General features: G+C 37.1%; 1 protein-coding gene across 2 annotated transcripts in view; it reads right to left on the bottom strand.

The window, feature by feature from the left end:
• Positions 1-20,401, bottom strand: part of LOC150088182 (solute carrier family 2, facilitated glucose transporter member 1-like) — a 345,132-nt gene that overhangs the window by 190,096 nt on the left and 134,635 nt on the right. For both annotated transcript variants that reach the window (XR_016546731.1, XM_090369368.1), the window contains exons 2-3: positions 15,960-16,058; positions 7,269-7,554 (exon numbers count right to left, since the gene is read on the bottom strand). Coding sequence is in view for 1 of the 2 variants with exons in the window: in XM_090369368.1 (XP_090225494.1) it covers positions 7,269-7,554; positions 15,960-16,058 (385 nt within the window). In the remaining variant the exon portion in view is untranslated. The remainder of the gene's footprint in view (positions 1-7,268; positions 7,555-15,959; positions 16,059-20,401) is intronic.

Genomic DNA, 20,401 nt, shown 5'->3' with positions numbered 1-20,401 from the left:
TACCATAAAACAATAAAAACAATTGCCAGTTGCGTTTCTGCTAGTGGAATCTATTATAAACGGGTAGTAAACTCGATCTAATTGCATTTGTGATTATACTGATAGCTGGAATTGTATTGGTTTTTACGTTATTATGGTGAAATGTGTTTCCCCTTCACTGAAGGGCGCCTCCGTAGCCAGGTGGGAAGGAGCAGCAGTGCGTAGCACACGCTTCTTGATTAGACCGGGGTTCGAGCCCGTCACCACCAAATACGGAAAGGTCAGGGAATGACCACCGCATATCCCGGAACAATATGGCCTTAGTTGCTAATGCTCCTAAAAAAACACACCCTTCACTGATATGAAAAACATAAATACATTTTCAGAATCTTCTCTTCATTCCTATGGTGTTGTGTTCAGTTGGGATGATTCCGCATTCGACTGCCATTTCTTGTAAACACAAAGGCGAATCGTGCATAAGCGAATTCGGTTCGTGTTATATAAGATACCGTTCCCCTATTTATAAATCATGGTATGATCGAATTCGTGTAGTGTAAACACGTGTTATACGAGGACTGACTGTACTTCAACTTTTCCACTACACTCAAAGACTTCCTCTAAGACATTGTAAGGTTACTTGCACTGCAGCTAAAATAAAACTGATTTATGGACCACTTATACCCACCATACAGAGACAGGCAAAATTTAGTGAAAGTGTGGATGACTAATTTCTGCGAAACAACAGATGAATTTCCAGGATAAAGAAAAATTACTCTCTCCTAATTTTCTAATAGGGTGCTTACAATAGAAAATAGGTTGGCCAGAGTCAATATCCGTATTGGGAATATGCCTTAATCTTTGCTAATAACTGTGGACAACACATAGACAGCAGTTGACCAGCTTGACTTCTCAGCACAGATTACTGTACCGAGAAGTCACTTTATAAGCAACACTAAATTGTGGAATGCTCTTAAGAATTAAACCCTTTAGCTATTAAAAGCTAAATTGATTAATTGTTAATCCTTTTAGCTCTTAATTCCTGTTTTCTACATCAGATTTATTGCGTAAAGGCCAGAGGTGCAAATGCGTACCCAGGTCTCTCGAAATCAGTTCATTATATGGAAATTTTCCCTGTTATACAGAAACTATTTTCAATGTAATGACCAAGGGGGAATCAAAAAAAAAGTTCGCTACATAGAAAAGTTCGCTTTGTGGAAGTTCATTAAAGAGAGATCCGACTGTATTTCAGGTTCACTGAAATTATCAGCACCATAGATGTTGGATCCTCTAGATGTTGAACTACTGAAAGACATACAGAAATCTCAAAAAAAATAGGTGATTTGCTAGTGCAAAGTGAACATCTTGGATTACTCCAAGTAATCCACTAGCTAATTTATAATTTATAGCTTATTAACTTATTATTATTGTTAATTTAAAATTTATTATTAATTTATAGCTAATTTATAATTTATAAATAACTAGAAACAAAACTCATTCCCTGTAGATCTTTAATACTGTTATCTCAAATAATGTAGAAACAACTAAATAGACTGATACAATGGGGAGAATTTTAGATCAGTTAATTCCAATTGATGATTCCTTATCTGATTACTCTGAACATGTTTCTATCCAGCTTGAAAATTCCAATTACCTTCCTGACACTCCTATAGTAGCTTTCACTGTACAGGAACTTATACCACTGGATTTTTAGAGGACTATGACTTAATCAGTAGTCCAAATTCATCAAATTTATTTATAATGCTCCTAGCATTAGTCTACATGCAAGTATACATGTACCTGTTCTTAATCTAAGTTACCCTAACACAGTCCACAATGAAACTCATTCCATGATAATTCACAGCAGCACTTGAAATTCTCAACAACCTTCCTTTTCCAGGCTGCTGTATGTTTCAATAAGTGCAAGAATCCCTTTCATGCCAGCCCTAGTTAATCTATCAGTCTGTGTATCCTCCCAAGCTAGCAGTTTTTTGACTCATCTAACACTAAATACTGAGGAAGATACATAAAACATCATTAAGAAACAATTTTTCATTTTATTATCTTCTACAGTTTAACATCATGTGGAGATAGCAGAGTAACTATGTAACTACATAAAATTATCTACAGAACAATCAACAATATCTGTAGTTCTATATACAATTTATAACAGATTAACACTCATAAAATACAAGGATCACCTTAAGTAAACAACTTAACTAGCCAGATGGCCAGTAGAATGGCTAAAATATATTTAAATACATCTTCAGGTCGAACACAAGGTAGAGCAAGAAGTTAAAAATAGAGTATATTACTCAAATCTCAATAACAACTTTTTCACAATAATCTCAGTGTGATTAGACATAAGAATATCAAAGCTAATTAAACATAACCGTCAAATACATTATCAAAGCATATATGGCACAATTAATTAGTTTAAATATGCATATACCACACTTATGCCTTTTGCGTAAGGTTAGATTCAAACCTTACGCAAAAGGCATAAGGCTACAGTAATAATAACAGTGATATTACCAGCAGAATAAGTTACTAAACCAAAGAATGATTGACCTTAGGATTAAGTGACAGCAGAGGAACTACATCAACCTCCAATACCAAGGAATTTAAAATTGAATCTTCACAGTCGACTTGCAACTTCCAGAAGCAAAAGTTTGTAAATAAAAGACTCACTTATGTCTTCCAGAATGAAAGTTCATAAGAAAGCAGACATTAACGATTTTTTTTTTTTTTTATGTGAACCCCAAACATGAGCGGTATTAGAACATATAGTACTTTGTACAGTGCTTGAGTTGGAGGTTGAGAAGACGAAAGAAGATATTTGTTGACATTGGACTTGAACTTCAGTAGATCGTAATTTTCAGGAAATACGTATGAAGGAAGGTTGTTCCAGAAAACGGCAGTTGAATGAATAAATGAGGAAGATGAAAAGTTGGTTCTGTGGGTTTGAAGTTGGACAGTAAATGAATGTTGGCTGGTGGCGGCATGTGTTCAGACTGTTTTGAAAGAGAGAGTGGGAATTATAGAAGCCAATTCAGAAGAACAGTGCCCATGGAATTATCTGTAGAAGAGGCATGCAGCAGAAACAGTACGTCTATGAGAAAGCGAGTGGAGAGACTCTGTTAGAGATGAATCATTAATTAACCTAACTGCCCTCTTCTGAATGGAATCAAGAAGCCTGAGAGAGGTTTTGAGGGCACCACCCCAGATGTGGGAACAATATTCCATGGCAGGGGGGATTTGCGATTTCTACAGAGTGAGCAGCTGTTTGGAAGAAAAGTAACGCCGAGAGCGAAAGAGAAAGCCAAGTTTTTTAGATTCAGAGAAAGCAATATTTGTAATGTGCTTGTGCCAAGAGAGATTAGAAGTCAGGGTAATCCCCAAAAGAGAGATATCATTTTGCCTAGAAATCGGAGTGTCACTAAAGATAAGCATCGGAGCAGAAGAATCCTTTTTGCGAGATATAAGGCAAGACTGAGTTTTAGAAGGGTTGAAATCAACTAAATTGTCTTTGCCCCACTGGAGAATTACCTGAAGATCAGCATTTAAGGAATTGGTAGCAAATTTTCTAGAAGTTGAAGCTGATTGAGAAGGACAAGGTTTCTCAAAATGGAAAGTGGAATGCAATGTGCTATCATTGGCAAAACTATGGATAGGATTACCAGTCAATGGAAGAAAGTCATTAATATACAAGAGGAAAAGATTGGGGGAAAGAACTGAACCTTGCGGGACACCAGCATTAGTGGAGAAGTTAGAAGACAGAGAGCCATCTACCATCACCCTCAGTGAACGATCAGAGAGAAAACTGGATAACCAATTACTAAAAACAGTTGGCAAACCATAAGATGGAAGCTTGTTTAGAAGACCTTTATGCCAAACACGATCAAGGGCAACTACTTGTGTTTCACCGAACCTTTCCATTGAATTAGTCCATAAATGGGTAACATAAGCCAGAATATCACCAGTGGATCGACACTGACGGAATCCATACTGGCAATTGTTGATCAGATGGAAGGTTTCTAGGTGGTTTAAGAGTTGGCGGTTAATTGATTTCTCCATTACTTTAGAAGAGTAGAAGTAATTGCAATGAGACAATAATAGGATAGGAGGGACTTGTCACCCTTTTTAGGAACTGGCTGGATATGAGCAAATTTTCAAGCAGAAGGAAAAACACCTTTGGAATAAGAAAGTGAAAAGAGGCGGCAAAGAATAGGAGTAAGTTCAGGAGCACAGGTTTTAAGAACAAGTGGAGAAATACCATCAGGACCTGGAGTTTTCTTAGCATCAAGATTCATCAAAATCGTTCTGATATCCTTTTGACGGAAGACCACAGGAGGCATTGAATGGAGCGTGTTGGGAATGGTGGGAGGTGTTTTACCAAGATCATTAATACATGAGCTGGAAGAATTACACATATTTGACACTTAATCCAGTCAGGACATAAGCTAGACCAACCAAACAATATATACACTATACAACTATACATTGTATAGTGTATATATTGCTCTCAGGGACCAATAACAATTACAAATACACCATATTCCTGCGGCTTCCAACAAGGTGAAAGTTCACAAGCATGAGTTTCCCCAAGCAGTAAGTTAAAACCAAAACGATCAACAACAATACAATATTTACACTATAAAAAATTACATCATTTATAACAGATATAGTAGAATATTTGCAATATTCCAACAATTACCAATTATACTTTCTTTTGTTTTCCAGACTAGGTGAAAGTTCATAAGCCATGCACCTGTAGCTTCCAAACAAGGTGAAAATTCACTTCACAAGCACATCATTTCCATAATAACAATCTGTTCCACTGAGAGCAAAAGTGCATAGCGGATCAAAGTGCACAGCGTAAACAGGACAAAAGATGCTATCTACTAGATTCTAAACAGAGAAACACAAGCAGTCAAGTATATCGTGAAGATGCATGTTAGGAACAACTTGTGTTGTCAGAATTCAGTATAACCGTGAAGTTCTCATTCAATTAAGGATGCAGAAACTCTTCTTTTGAAAGCTCTGCCAGCAAAAGAGTTTAAGATGATAAAAACATTTTCCATTTGCACCAAGGCCCTTTTCACAGCCAGGGAAAAGTTTGGAACTGATGATTCGAGTTCAGTCCTAAGATCACAAAAAGATGGACAATCAAAGAGAATGTGGTCAGCAGATTCAACAGCTCCAAAAAGCAAAGGGGAGTGTCAGAGAGACCCATTTTTAAACAACTTCTTATTTAGACTACCATGTTTCGTTAGAAGAAACATTCCATACAGACTCGGTGACATCCAGAGTATATCCTTTTTGAGAAACTCTTTCACCTCAGGAAAAAATTCTCTCATTACAGAGCCAACCAAAGAAGAAGACCAGTCCTGTTGCCACAAGGAGATAAAATAAGTATGCAGTCTCTTCTTTTCACTATTTAAACTTTCCTCTAGGTTTTAGTTGAACACCACCAAAGGATAGAAGGATATTTCTTCTCAAATGAAAAAGAAGGTATCTGTATTGTATCTTGTACTGAATTGGGAGTTTGCCAAGGACCTGTAAGGCAGCAGTGGACATAGTTTTACAAGCCCGTGACATCAAAAGAAGAGCAGATCTTTGAGCCTGCTGCTGATTAATAATCACAACTTTGTTAGTGCAAAACCCCCCAAGCTCCAGAGCACCACAGGAAATAATTGCCAAGCAGATGCAGTTATAGTAGAGATGCAACGTGTGTAATTTAATTCCCCAATATCTTTCCCAATCTTCCTTAGTTTTACCATCAGAACCTTACATTTATCTTTGACATACTTCACATGCGGTAGGAAACTTCAATGGTCATCCAATAGTATGCCGAAATAATTAACCATAAAACTATAGTGTATCACCTTTCCATTATATTTGTTTGCAGGGGGATGATTAGGAGCCAACCTTTCTTTCAGAAGCATCTGGAACGTTTTGGCAGATGAAATTTGAAGTTTAAGTGTTAAGGTCCAGTTGGATAATTCCACTAATACTGAGTTTGCAATGTCCTCCAGTTGTTTTCTAGAATTTCCGCTGGCCACATTAAGAAGCAATACAGAAAATGGATGTTTTCAAAAGTCAGTGTGAAACTATAAATTGTGATATGCCCATTAACTTGAGTGACCCATAATACACATCTGCCCACATGGCAATAATCTTCACAATGTGAATGAATGAACTGCACACAGCCCATGTGCTGAACACCCCTCCTTTAAGAAAAACCACATACCTGGACATTATCAAGCAATTTAAAAGAGCAGTTTAAACTGTGACCACTTTATTGCCTTACAATCTATTAAACTAAAGAATATGACTTATCAAAAAATATCTACCTGGTTAATCACTTGCAATGAAATATGTTTATTATTAAGAAAATTTAAAACAGAAATAGAAGCATTCCAAGATAATTTTTTATATGAAGATGAATTAAAGGCTGTTTTAAATTATATAAATTTTATTGACAACTCACTAGATATTTTTCTCACTAGACTCTATTGCCTATCTCTAAATACTGCTAATGACCACACTAATATAAGCATAAAAAGAATGATGAATTCTTTAAAACAAAGAAAAAATAAAGATATTAAAATAATCAACGATGACAAAACTATTGGCTTCTTTGTACTGAAGAGAACGCTGCAAAATCTATTCCTTTGGATGATACAATATTTTAAAATCTTCTCAAACTAAAGAAAGAAGAGGTAGTGCAATGTGAAACTAAGGAAATAATGTTTAAGCTACACATTATACAATGTGTAGCTTAAATATTCCAGGCTGCTGGATAGAATATTTGTTGCTTCAATTTTTAATTTATTTGAATATTAAAACACTGTGGCTAATAAAGTTAAAAATAAAAAAATACCATTATTGTATTTATCGGAAAATAAATTCCTCTCAGCTTTCTGACTGGATCTCAATGCTTCCACAAGCCAACTCAGACAATTTAAATTAAATCTGCCAATGAACTCAGACCACTCCAAATGAATGACAAGTAAAAAGCCTGCCTTTTTACAGAGGATGATGGTTCAGGCTGTAACCCCCACTGATTTTCGATTAGGTATTCAAAAGTAACTAGTTTCTGAAAACAATAAATAGTAACCACTGTATGTATAATTTTACATACTTTGCCAATACTGAACACAAATAGTTTAATAGTCATAAATTGGAAATACTTTTATACAAGGTAATGTTTCTACTTAGATCTGTTTCCTGTATCATATTATTAACTCAAAAATAAGTTGTTTATGCCTGCATAGGGAATACTTTACCTGAATTGACTCCGATAAAAAATCGCCCCAAAATAAACATCTCGTATGACTTGGCCATTTTTGAAAATCCCATAAATGCTGCAGCAAGGAATACAAATATGTTATTAAGGAGAAGTCCACCTTTACGACCAAACCTTTCTGTTACAAAAGCTGTCATCATGGCTCCACCCATACCTCCCACACAGAAAATTGATACCATAATTGAAAAGATGATTTTTATTGTCTGTTCATCTGGATTTTCATTAAATCTTCCCGTATATGTTTCATTTACAAATGACTCTACAAGCTGCAAAAAAATTTTAACATTTACTGTAAATTGATAAAAGAAATACAGAAATTGTAGCATAATAAATAAAATCAATCATAAATTATACTTATACAAAATCATCTTTACATATCAGAAATAAAAATAATTTCATGTTCGATATAAACAGCTTTTTATGCGATCTTATAAAATCAGTTTAGAACAAAAGGAAATTAAATGCAAAACATGAAAAACAAACTTTTATATTATTTTTTAATCTTTATATTATTAAGGATTATAAAATATATCTGTAAAATATTTTATAATCCTTATAAAGGCTATAGAAATATCCTTATTTTCAGAAAAACTTGGAAATAACTGTTCCCTTTTAAATCTCAGTAAAATAATTTATTTTTTCTTTTAATTACTACTCTATCACTAATGTTTTTTTTTTTTTTTTTCCTGAAATAAAAAATTTCAAATTGAGGCACTTCAGCTGCCCAAGTTACTTTAATCTGGCCTCATAAAAGCATCCAGTATTTAAAATATATATATAGCATAAATATAATTTAATAAGTTTTAAGATTTTAACAATAATATATTAAAATTGCTGGATATGATAAGTGAGAAAGGGATGTGACAACAAATAGTTAACTAGTAATTCAAGATTAATGCATAAAGAACCTACAATTAATACATAGGAATATGTGATGACATAATATTATTGATATAATAAACTGTGGGAAGATAGAGAGAACAAAATATGACATGTATTATTATTGATATTCAGTTTCAGAATTAAGACAATAAGATAAGTGCTATGACCCATTTAGCACAATTAGGCCACCATTCATATCCAATCATATCATGATACAAATTTATTTTACAAAAAATTAAACATCATGCTTATAAAATGGTAATCATACAAAGTAAATTTTCTTGGAAAACTTGTGAATTTATTATTTACCTGATTGCAATGTGAATCATTGACCTGAGCATACCTGTATTGTGCAGAACATCGTTTATCATGGAAGCCAGAGTTTCTTTACTAATTCCACTGATTATATGCAAGAGTCTTTCTTTTAACTCTTCTGAAATGTCTTTTAATCTTTTTATGCATGAGTTTTACAAACACCTAACTTTACTCAGAGAAAACTGGTGCAGTCAAATCAGGTAATCTGACAAGGGATGGAACTGGAGCAGTCCCTGAAAGTGATTTGTCTCCAAATTTATGACACAAATAGTAGTAGTAGAGGCATTTAACAAGAAAGCAAACTTATGTACCATCAGCAAAAAAAAAAAAAACATTTCACACATCCATTCCCTCTGAAAGTTTCTCCAGTTCCCCCTTTAATTTATTTAAGTTATCAACCTCCATAATGACAGATGGAAGTTTGTTCTAGCAATCAACCACTCGCCGGCTAAAGACAAATTTCTGAAAATCCATTCTGTAACTCTCTTTCCTCAATTTGAATTTAATGACTCCCTCAGGTTCGCAATCTGAGCAAGAGGAAGAATCCCATCTGAATTGAGCTTGTTCAACCCATTCAAGGATTCATACACCTCAATCAGATCATCTCACAAGTGTCTAGTCTCCAGATGCTACAATGTGCAGAATTTAAGCCTTTCTTGGTAAGAAGACTCCTTCGTTCCCCTCACCAATCTTCTTGCCCTTCTCTGTACTCACTCAAGAAACTCTACATTCTTCCTAAAATGAGGCCTCCAGACCTGTATGCAGTACTCAAGGCGTGGCCTGACCATTGCTTTATACAAAGGGATAATCACCTCCTTTTCCCTGCTAGCAAAATTCCTATATATCACTGACAAAACCCCATGACCTTCCCTGGCAGCCTGTCTGCAGTGTTCAGAAAACTTCATACCTGACTGCACAATTACTCCCACGTCTTTTTCATTTTCTAACGCCTAAGTGTAGTACCACACAATTGGTACGTTTCTCTGGGATTACTTCTACCCATATGCAGTACTTTGCATTTGTCAATGTTAAACTTCAGTTGCCACTTCTCAGCCCATCTACCCAAATTTTCTAGATCCTGTTGCAGTAGCACACTGCCATTAACAACCCTGCCAACCTTTGTATCATCTGCAAACTTGGACATTAAGCCTGATATACATTCATCAAGGCCTCCGTAGCCAAGTGGGCAGGAGCGGAGTGCAGTAGCACACGCTCTTTGAGTAGACCGGGGTTCAAGCCCCTGACTGCTGAATACGGTCGATCTGCCAACCCGCACTGGACCAGCGTGGCAGATTATGGTCCATTTCCCTCAGCATGAATTGTTGAGGAGGCTTCCACCCTGCAGTGGGTTGATAATGGCTGCACTTTACTTTTTACTTTTTACATTCATCAATATCATTGATAAATATACAAAACAACAGTAGGCCCAACACCAAACCCTGGGGGATTCCACTAATAACATGAAGAGCAGCATCCACTGATTACTGCTCTCTGTTTTCTCCCACTCAGCCACCCTTTTATCTATTGTAGAAACGTGCCCTTAATACCATACTGCTCCAATTTGTACAGTAGTCTTCCATGTTCAACAGTATCAAAAGCTTTCCTAAATTCCAAGTATATGATATCAAAATTATTTTTTGCATCCAATTTCTTTGTAATCACATCACAGTATCCAATCAAATTTTTCAGACAAGACTTTCCCTTAACAATCCCATGCTGTCTGAATTATTACTACAGTCTTGTCCAGATGATCCTGCAATGCTTCTTTAACCAGTGACTCCATGGAACAGAAGTTATGAAGCTTCCCCGGAACTTCATAAATAAACTAACAGGTCTATAGTTATTTGTGTCACCTTTTGAACCCCCCTTTGTGATTTGGGGATACATTTGCACATCTCCAGTCCATGGGGACTTCCCCTGAGTCCAAGGATGCTCTCATAATTATGGCTAAGGATTTTCTCACTTCCTTTGCCACCTCCTTTAATATAACTGGATAAATCCCATCCATCACAGGTGCCTCTCTTATGTTTAACTTCAACAATTTCTCCTCTACTTTGCTCTCAGTTATTACAAAATCATTAAGCTTACTGTTAGAGTTTAATAAGCTTCTGTCCTCCACTTCCCTACAGAATTCCTCATGTGTGAATGTAGATGCAAAATACTCATTCAGTTTGCCAGCTATCTGAGCAGGATCATTAACAGTCAAACCATCATCTAGTGGACCAATCAGATTCATCCCCTTCCTTCTAGAGTTTATATAAGTAAAGAAGTCCTTGCTGTTTTGCCGACCGGGCTAGCCGAGTGGGTAAAGTACCTGCCCGGCAACCCAAAGGTCGTGGGTTCGATTCCCGCCTCGGGCTTGGATCAAAGTACTGCAAAAACTTTGGGAGGTGCAATATGGCCACAGAAGCCGATGCGCCAACAACTACCAAATCAATCAACCTTGCTGTTTTTCTTAGCATCCTTTGACAAATATTTCTCATAATCTGCCTTCAATTGCCTAATCTCTTTTGTGACTTGATTACAGACTAGCTTATATCTACCATAGGCTAGTACATCTGCAAAGACCCTCTTCATAAATAATTGGAAATAATTTTTATACAGCAGAAAGAGTGGGATACCCAAAAATAACATTGAAAATAATGTTAAAAATAAAAATATCTGCAAGATAAACTTCTTAGTATTAGTATTAGCTTAGGATAAATGCAACCATTCATCCCAAATACTAAGAAGACTACCATTAATGACTCCCAAAGCATATCAGTAGTCAAAACAAACTTTGAGAGGAAATTCTAAAGGCAACAAGCTGATTGAAATACAGCTAAGAGAACCGGGATAAGCATAAGACCAACAACCTTCAGAAAAATGCTTCATAGAATTGGTTAATGTGGTTGTACAGCAGCATGTAAGCTGAAGCCATCTCCCAGCAATGCACATCACTGCCAATCCTGGCACAGAGGATGCCGCATTACGGCAGACAGTGACATAATCTGATGGGAATGCCTGGATATGAGATATGCCCAAAGAATAGTTTCACCTGGATTGCATTACACTAACAATGAACTTTAGTGTAATAGTATGAGCTTTTTTATGTGTCCTGGAGTTGGTGTTATCAATGAAATCATGAGTGCTATCTATTGTGATATGCATACATTGCAAACAATTCAGCCTTACTTATATTGTGACAAATCTTTGTAGAGGGGGACCATATTTGCATCAGCATGATAACATTCCATGTTACAAATTGCGTGCAGTGGTTTGAGGAAAATAATGTGATAAATCTCCATTTCCAGCCCAGAACTCAGATCTGAATCCAACTGAATACCTTTGAAATGTTTTAGAACAAGAACTGAGGGCCAGAACAAGGTTAATTCAAGAGAACTAGCTGTAGCTTCAGAGGAGGAGTGGAACAAGATTCCAATATAACTAAAAACTTATAGTCCTCTAAAACAGTGCTTCTCAACAGTTTTTACAGTTGAGGTAGAGGCCACAGACTACAAAGAATATTAAACTAGAATATTAAATTATTAAAATTAATATTCCATATTAAATAATACAGAATATTATTATGCAAATATATTAATAACTATTTTTTAAATAGAGTGATACATACTTGTACTTAACATAATGCAATATGAATTAGGTTGTTATATTCATACCAATATCTCCAACCACTCTTAATGGTTGGAGATATTGTTAATGTTAATGGGATTGTTACCTACAGTGAAAAAATTCAGTTTTAACGTCAAGTCATACGGACCACTTTCACAAGTTGAACGGAACATAGGTTGGAAAACACTACACTAGAGGGTAATGTGTCATTCATTTTTGCAGGTCAAACATAATACTAAAATTTCCTTTTTTATATCCAGATGTTTTTTTAATTTAGTGTTCCCATATATGCTGAGGTACTGTATATTATAATATCAAAGGTAGAATAATACTGAGAGCCAGGGACATGTAAAACACAGGAATTGGGAGAATTAATTAGGTGAGAAGAACAAGTGACAAGCAGGCTAGTACATATACGAAACAAAAGGAAAAGTGACATACTTATTATGATTATACATAGGTGTTTTCATCTGAGAAATAAATCACAGTGTAATACCTGCAGCTTATGGTGGCAAATGATGCAAGACAGCAAGCTTATAAAAGCATCAACAACAACAAAAAAAAAAAACCCTTCCCCATTCATTCCCTCCAATGATCTATCTAGTTCTTTGAATTTATTAAAACCACCCACTTCCACAACAAGAGATGAAAGTTTGTTCTATAAATCAACCACTCACTGGCTAAAGGCAAACTTCCATACTGGAACTATCCTTTCTCAATTGGAATTTATGCCTACTCACGTGTAGTCTGAGCAAGAGGAAGAATACCCCCAGGTCTTTTTCGTTTCTCATTAGTTCATCTGACATCCATATTTCCTTGAATGCTTGACAAGTAAACCCCCATATCAATACACTGTGAACACTGCCACTTAGCAGCTCTTTTATCTGCAGATTCTTAATGCATGAATAATCACTGCTGATAATCAGATCAAGGGTATTACTCCCTCTCGTTGCATCCTAACATGCTATTGTAGAAAACAGTCATCCAATAAATCCACAAAAGTCTTGTTAGAATGTGAGTAACCACCCATAAGTTCCAGCCAAAGTCTGGAAAGTTAAAATCCCCATTATAAGATATTCTAATTTAATGGGCCACTCTATTTCTCTGTACAGTTGTTTGCTGTACTCGTCAGAGTCACTAGGCCTATAATACACACTCCTACTCTCATTTATGCTTTCAAAGTGCTGTCACACCAAACTGACACAACATTGCACTGGCCATTCATGTCAACTGGATGCATGCCTTAGATTTTATGTGTTTGCTGACTAAGATCATAAACCCATCCGCTCCTATCCTGTCTGTCCTTTCTATACACAATGTAGCCCCACATATTCAATTTCTGCATCCCTTATGTCTGAGTAAAACCACTTCTCTGATATCCCCACAAATTGGTGTATATGCAAGTATAGATAAACCTGTTCTTACACTTAGTCGCTAATTAGCATTAGCATTAGTAGAGGCATATGATGCAAGAAAGCAAGCTTAAAGCCAAAAAAAGAAAAGAAAAAAAAAAAACCGCTCCCATTTCACCCCTCCGTTCGTTCCAAATACCTGTCCAGCTCAGCCTGAAATTTATTTAGGCTATCCACTTCCACAACAAAAGATGGAAGTCTGTTCCAACAACCAACTATCTGCTGGCTAAAGGCAAACTTCCGCACATCTATCCTACATCTGTCTTTCCTCAATTTGAATTTATGCCCTCTCAAATGATTATTCTGAGCAAGAGGAAGAATTGCATCAGCACTGAGCATGCTCAAACCATTCAAGGCTTTATTCACCTCAATCAGATCACCTCGCAGGTGCCTAGTCTCCAGACACTGTAATTTGCAAAATTTAAGCCTTTCTTCGTAAGAGCAACCCTTTGTTTCATTCCCTAATCTTGTTGCCCTTCTCTGTACTCATTCCAACAGTTCTCCATCCTTCTTAAAAAGAGGCCTCCAGACCTGTATACAGTACTCAAGGTGTGGCCTGACCATTGCCTTATACAAGGGGATAATCACCTACTTATCCCTGTTAGAAAAATTCCTGTATATCATTGACAAGACACTATGAACTACTCTAGCAGACCGTATGCACTGCTCAGAAAACTTCATATCTGCCTGCACAATTACCCCCAGGTCCTTTTCGTTCTCTACCACTGTCAGTGTAGTACCAGAGAGTTGATACATCACTCTGGGGTTACTGCTTCCCATATGTAGTACTTTACATTTGTCAATGTTAAACTTCATTTGCCACCTCTCAGCCCATCTCCTCAACTTTTCTAGATCCTGTTGTAGCAGCATACTGTCATTAGTGTCCTTAACAACCCTGCCAACCTTCATAGATAATAATACAGATGTTAGAGATAGAATAAAATCTCCTCAACTTTTCTAGATCCTGTTGTAGCAGCATACTGTCATTAGTGTCCTTAACAACCCTGCCAACCTTCGTAGATAATAATACAGATGTTAGAGATAGAATAAAATAAATACTAAATGAGTTGCAAGTGCAGAGATGCACACATGGTCTGCAAACTTAGACATGTCTGCAAACTTGGACATTAAGCTTGATATACCATCATCAATATCATTTATAAATAAAGAAAACAACAATGGACCCAACACTGAACCCTGAGGGACTCCACTAATAACATTAGTCCACAATGAGCAGTGTCCATTGATTACCACTCTCTGTCTTCTCCCACTCAACCATCCCGTTATCCATAGCAACAATTTTCCTCCAATGCCACACTGCTCCAAAATTTGTTCAGCAGTCTTCCATGTGCAACAGTATCAGAAGCCTTTCTAAGATCCAAATATATGATATCAAAGTTATTCCCTGCATCCAGTTCCTTTGTGACCACATCATAGTATCCAATCAAATTGGTCAGGGAAGACTTTCCCTTAACAAAGCCATGCTGTGTCCGAGCTATAACTGAAGTCTTGTCTAGATGATCCTACAGTGCTTCTTTAACCAGTGCCTCCATTAATTTTCCTGGAACAGAAGTTAAACTCACAGGTCTATAATTACTTGTGTCAGCCTTTGATCCTCCTTTGTGAATTGGGGTCACATTTGCACATCTCCAGTCCATGGGTACTTCCCCTGAGTCCAAAGAAGCTCTGATAATTATGGCTAAGGGTTTACTTACTTCCTTTGCTGCCTCCTTTAATATAGCTGGATAGATCCCGTCCACCCTGGGTGCCTTTTATGTTTATCTTCAACAATTTCTCCTCCACTTTCCTCTCAGTTATTACAAAATCATCTAGCTCACTGACACAGTTTAACTCACTTCTGGAATTCCCCTCGCTGAATAACTCCTCATGGGTGAATGTAGATGCAAAATATTCATTTAGTTTGTTAGCCACCTGAGCAGGATCATCAACAGTTGAATCCAATATCCAGTGGACCAATCTAATATATCCTATGTATTTACTTGTCTCATAATGATTCACAGAAGGCCTTGAAAGCCCCAGCACCTTGCCTTTCAGGCTGCTGCACATTCCAACAGAAACAGTGCAAGAATCAATTTCACCTCCCTGCAGCTATTGTTACTCTATTAATGTGTATCCCCCGACCCAAGCTAGCAGTTTTCCGACCCACCTAATGTTGGCTCGATAGCATCATAAAATATTCTTACACCCTTTCTTAAGTGCATCCCATCCCTGTAGAAGTAGTCTCTCCTGTTAAGGAGGCATAAGAAATTATTATAAGAGATGGACACATGAGATGGGTAATTTTTTTTGCTGCAGCTGCATAAGCTTGCTTCCTTTTATCATTTGCCACTATTAATATTAATAATACTCTTTTATGGCAAGCTTTAAAATCAGAAAGCACTACTTTCAAAAGAAATTAAATAAACTGTGAAAATCATTAAACTTCTTACTGCCTGAGGTGCATTAACAACTCCAGTGTTATATCCATGCTGGAATGATGAGCCAAGAGCAGCAGCGGCTATAGCAAATACTAAGTGTCTTGTAATACCCTAAGAAAGAATTAAGAATAAAATTTTTATTTACTGATTACAAATAACATGACATAAAACATTAATTTTTTTTCAATATCTTTTCAAACATCTTCAATGTAAACATCACAAAATAATATACACAGCAGCATGTTCATGCATACAACTATATAGACATCTCTTTGTATCAGCACTATTCTTCTCTATTATGCCATCACCATCCCCAATTAATCATCTGAAATCTTATCATTTATATCCTTCTTGCTTCTTAGCATTGAAATACTCAACTTTAATCACTAATTTCTCCACAGAGCAAACCGGGAATATCCCAGTTTTCCTCTGTGCAAAAATTAGTGATTAAAGATCAAAGATGAAATCTCTCTATCAACCGTAATTCATTATTCACAGGTCAGGATATTAATTCACTATTCATCAAGCCTTTGAAATATAGCTCAAATCATTTCACATCACGCTGCATTTCCTCTGGATGGCTCTTCAGTCACACAACCCAAGCCACAAAAATCTCATATTCCTACTTACAAGCAAGCTTGCAAGTTAGGACGATTTCAAATATTTGCCATATAATAGAGACAATAACTAGAATTTTAATAACTAAGATTAATTCGTAGCTTTCAGGGTAAATGAGCCCCTTCTTCAGCAAGTGAATAAATGCATACAGAATACTAACAAAATACAGATGTTAGAGATAGAATAAAATAAATACTAAATGAGTTGCAAGTGCAGAGATGCACACATGGTCGCGAGATTGCGCAAACATTATTCACCAGATCAGTATTCATTGTTGGTGCACAGACATGTATTAGCATTAGCATTAGCAAGGGCACATGATGCAAGAAAGCAAGCTTATATAGCATCAGCCAAAAAAAAAAAAAAAAAAACCCTTATTTCACCCATCCCCTCACTCCAAATGTTTGTCAAGTTCTGCCTTGAATCTATTTAACAAACATTTGGAGCAAGGGGATGGGTGAAATAAGGGTTTTTTTTTTTGGCTGATGCTATATAAGCTTGCTTTCTTGCATCATGTACCCTTGCTAATGCTAATGCACGTCTGTGCACCAACAATGAACACCATTCTTCCCAGCTATCCAACGATGTATGGGATAGCTGCCAGCATTTGTCAAGTTTCAGAACTGTTGATTCAAAGATGGGGTGTAGCCTTGTACCCTTGAAGCGATTTAAGGCTTTTGGACAGCTCGATATATTTAACGATTCTAGCCAAAGGTGGTGACAATAGTGCCGGGATTGGTCGATCACCTCACAATCATTTCTGGGGTTAAGGTAGTAGTAGTAGTAGTGGCATGTGATGCAAGAAAGCAAGTGTATGAGCTTATGCAGCATCAGCCAAAAAAAAAAAAAAAAAAATCACACGCCATTCCCTCCAAATGCCTGTCCAGTTCCTCCTTAAATTTATTCAACCTATCAACTTCCACGACAGATGGAAGTTTGTTCCAGCAATTAACCACCCACTGACTAAAAGCAAATTTCCGCACATCTATTCTACATCTGTCCTTTCTTAATTTGAATTTATGCCCCCTTAGGTTCGTAATCTGAACAAGTGGAAGGATCCCATCAGAATTCAGCGTGCTGAACCCATTCAAGGCCTTATACACCTCAATCAGATCACCGCGCAGGTGTCTAGTCTCCAGCCACTGCAATTTGCAGAACTTAAGCCTCTCTTGATAAGAGGATCCCTTCATTCCCCTCACCAATCTTATTGCCCTTCTCTGTACACGCTCAAGTAAATCTACATCCTTCCTAAAATGAGGCCTCCAGACCTGTACGCAGTGCTCAAGGTGTGGCCTGACCACATTGCCTTATACAGAGGGATAATCACCTCCTTTTCCCTGCTAGCAAAATTCCTATATATCATTGACAAAACCCCATGACCTGCCCTGGCAGCCTGTCTGCATTGCTCAGAAAACTTCATATCTCACGGCACAATTACTCCGTCTTTTTCATTTTCTATCATCTTAAGTGTAGTACCACACAGTTGGTACGTTTCTCTGGGGTTACTTCTACCCATATGCAGTACTTTGCATTTGTCAAGGTTAAACTTCAGTTGCCACTTCTTAGCCCATCTGCCCAAATTATCCAGATCCTGTTGCAGTAGCATACTGCCATTACTGTCATTAACAACCCTGCCAACCTTTGTATCATCTGCAAACTTCGACATTAAGCCTGATATACCTTCATCAATATCATTGATAAATATACAAAACAACAGTGGACCTAACACCGAACCCTGTGGGACCCCACTAATAACATTAGTCCAAGAAGAGCAGCACCCATTGATTACCACCCTCTGTGTTCTCGCACTTAACCATCCTTTTATCCATTGTAGCAACTTACCCTTAATACCATTCTGCTCCAATTTGTACAATAGTCTTCCATGCGCAACAGTGTCAAAAGCTTTCCTGAAATCCAAATATACGATATCAAAATTATTTTTTGCATCCAGTTCCTTTGTAACCACATCATAATATCCTATCAAATTTGTCAGACAAGACTTTCCCTTAACAAACCCATGCTGTGTCTAAATTATTACTGCAGTCTTGTCTAGATGATCCTGCAATGCATCTTTAACCAGTGACTCCATTATTTTACCAGGAACAGAAGTTAAACTAACTGGTCTGTAATTACTCGTGTCACCTTTCGATCCCCCTTTGTGAATTGGGGATACATTTGCACATCTCCAGTCCGTGGGAATCTCCCCTGAGTCCAAGGACGCTCTCATAATTATGGCTAAGGGTTTGCTTAGTTGCTTTGCCACCTCCTTTAATATAACTGGATAGATCCCATCCACCCCTAATGATGGGGTGGATGGGATCTATGATGGGTTGACCAGAAATGTTCCACGATTGCGGAGTGATCAGTGTCACTTAGGTGGATCGATCTGTCATGCTTTGCGAGGTGATCCTGAAGGCGTCTTGAGCTCTCCCCTATATAGCAACTGCCGCAATCATGGCTAGTTCATTTCATGTGATACTCATGTAGGATCTTAGAAATCTGGTCCGACATGCCAGGATAGTAAGGAATGTAGGCAGTAGGCATACTGTCACGTGGGGACGACAGCTTTAGATCTGTCTAGTACATCTGTCTAATACGAGTTGGGTACCCGTAATTGACTAGGTCAGCTTTTACTCTGGAAATCTTGGTGCGTTCAGCTTCCTCTGAGCTGGAATGGCTACAGGCTCGAGAGAATAGACCATGTACAGTTCTGTTTAGATGGCAAGGGGCATGGGCTGATCTGTAGTTGGTAAATTGCCTGCACCACATTGGCTTATGGTACACTGAGGTTTCAGGCGTGGGCCCACTTGCTTCACTAGAACATCCAGGAATGGAGTACTCTAATAGTGTTGACTGTAAACCACGTGAGATGATGGTGAAGATATCATCAACATATCTGCACCACATTGTAATCGGTACAGGTGGGCTCGGGAATATCCGTTCCTCTAATTCCTCCATAGTGATGTTAGCAACGACGGAGCTGACAGGGGCACCCATAACCGTACCGTGTATTTGTTTGTACAGAGAATCACCAAAGGCGATGACACTGCCCAACAAGCATAGGTTGAGGGCAGTACAGATGTCCTCTGTAGATAGGGATGTTCTATTCGATAGGTTGTGGTCACTCTCTAGAAGTCACCTGGTACAGACAACAGCCTGTTGGATGGGAATGAATGTAAACAGAGAGACAACATCGAAGGACGCCATGATCTCACTGTCAGGGAATGTTAATTCTGACAGTTAATTATGATGTTAATCAAAGATTAACATCATAATTAACTTATCAAACATCACAGTGAATCTTTTGTATCTAAAATAGCTAGTGATAAAGCTACAACACAATCAGACAAGAGGGAAAAAAGAATGAACCATACTGGCCTGTTTCATAACAACATCAATAGTACTGATAATCATGAAGACACTGGTGATAAGCTAAATATATATTTTGCATCTACATGGTGATTTATCAGACATATATTCATGAAGCTAACCATGCAATAAGAGAGTGAATTAACAAATGCTAATTTATTCAGTGTGTAAAATAAAATATTACTATTAATAAAACATTACTAAAATACAAAGTAAAATACCAATTTAATTAATTCAAATTACTGTATCTTACAATTGATTACTCTTTGACTGAATGCCTATTCCATATCTATTCTGCAACCATACTTTCCAATTTAAAAATCATGCCCCCCCTTGTGTGTTTCATCTGAGAAGTGGTCAAGGTTCTATTATCATTTGTAAAAATGATAATAGTAAAAAACTTTGTTTTGCTGTACACTTTTTCACAAAAGTGTACAGCAAAAGTGTACAGCAAAACAATGTAATGT

The sequence above is a fragment of the Mastigoproctus giganteus genome, chromosome 3, assembly GCF_048544385.1.
Source record: "Mastigoproctus giganteus isolate SK-2022 chromosome 3, ASM4854438v1, whole genome shotgun sequence".
NCBI classification, from domain to species: Eukaryota; Metazoa; Arthropoda; class Arachnida; order Uropygi; family Thelyphonidae; genus Mastigoproctus; species Mastigoproctus giganteus.
The sequence above is the reverse complement of the archived record's forward strand: the minus strand, read 5'-3'. Positions and strand labels throughout refer to the sequence as shown.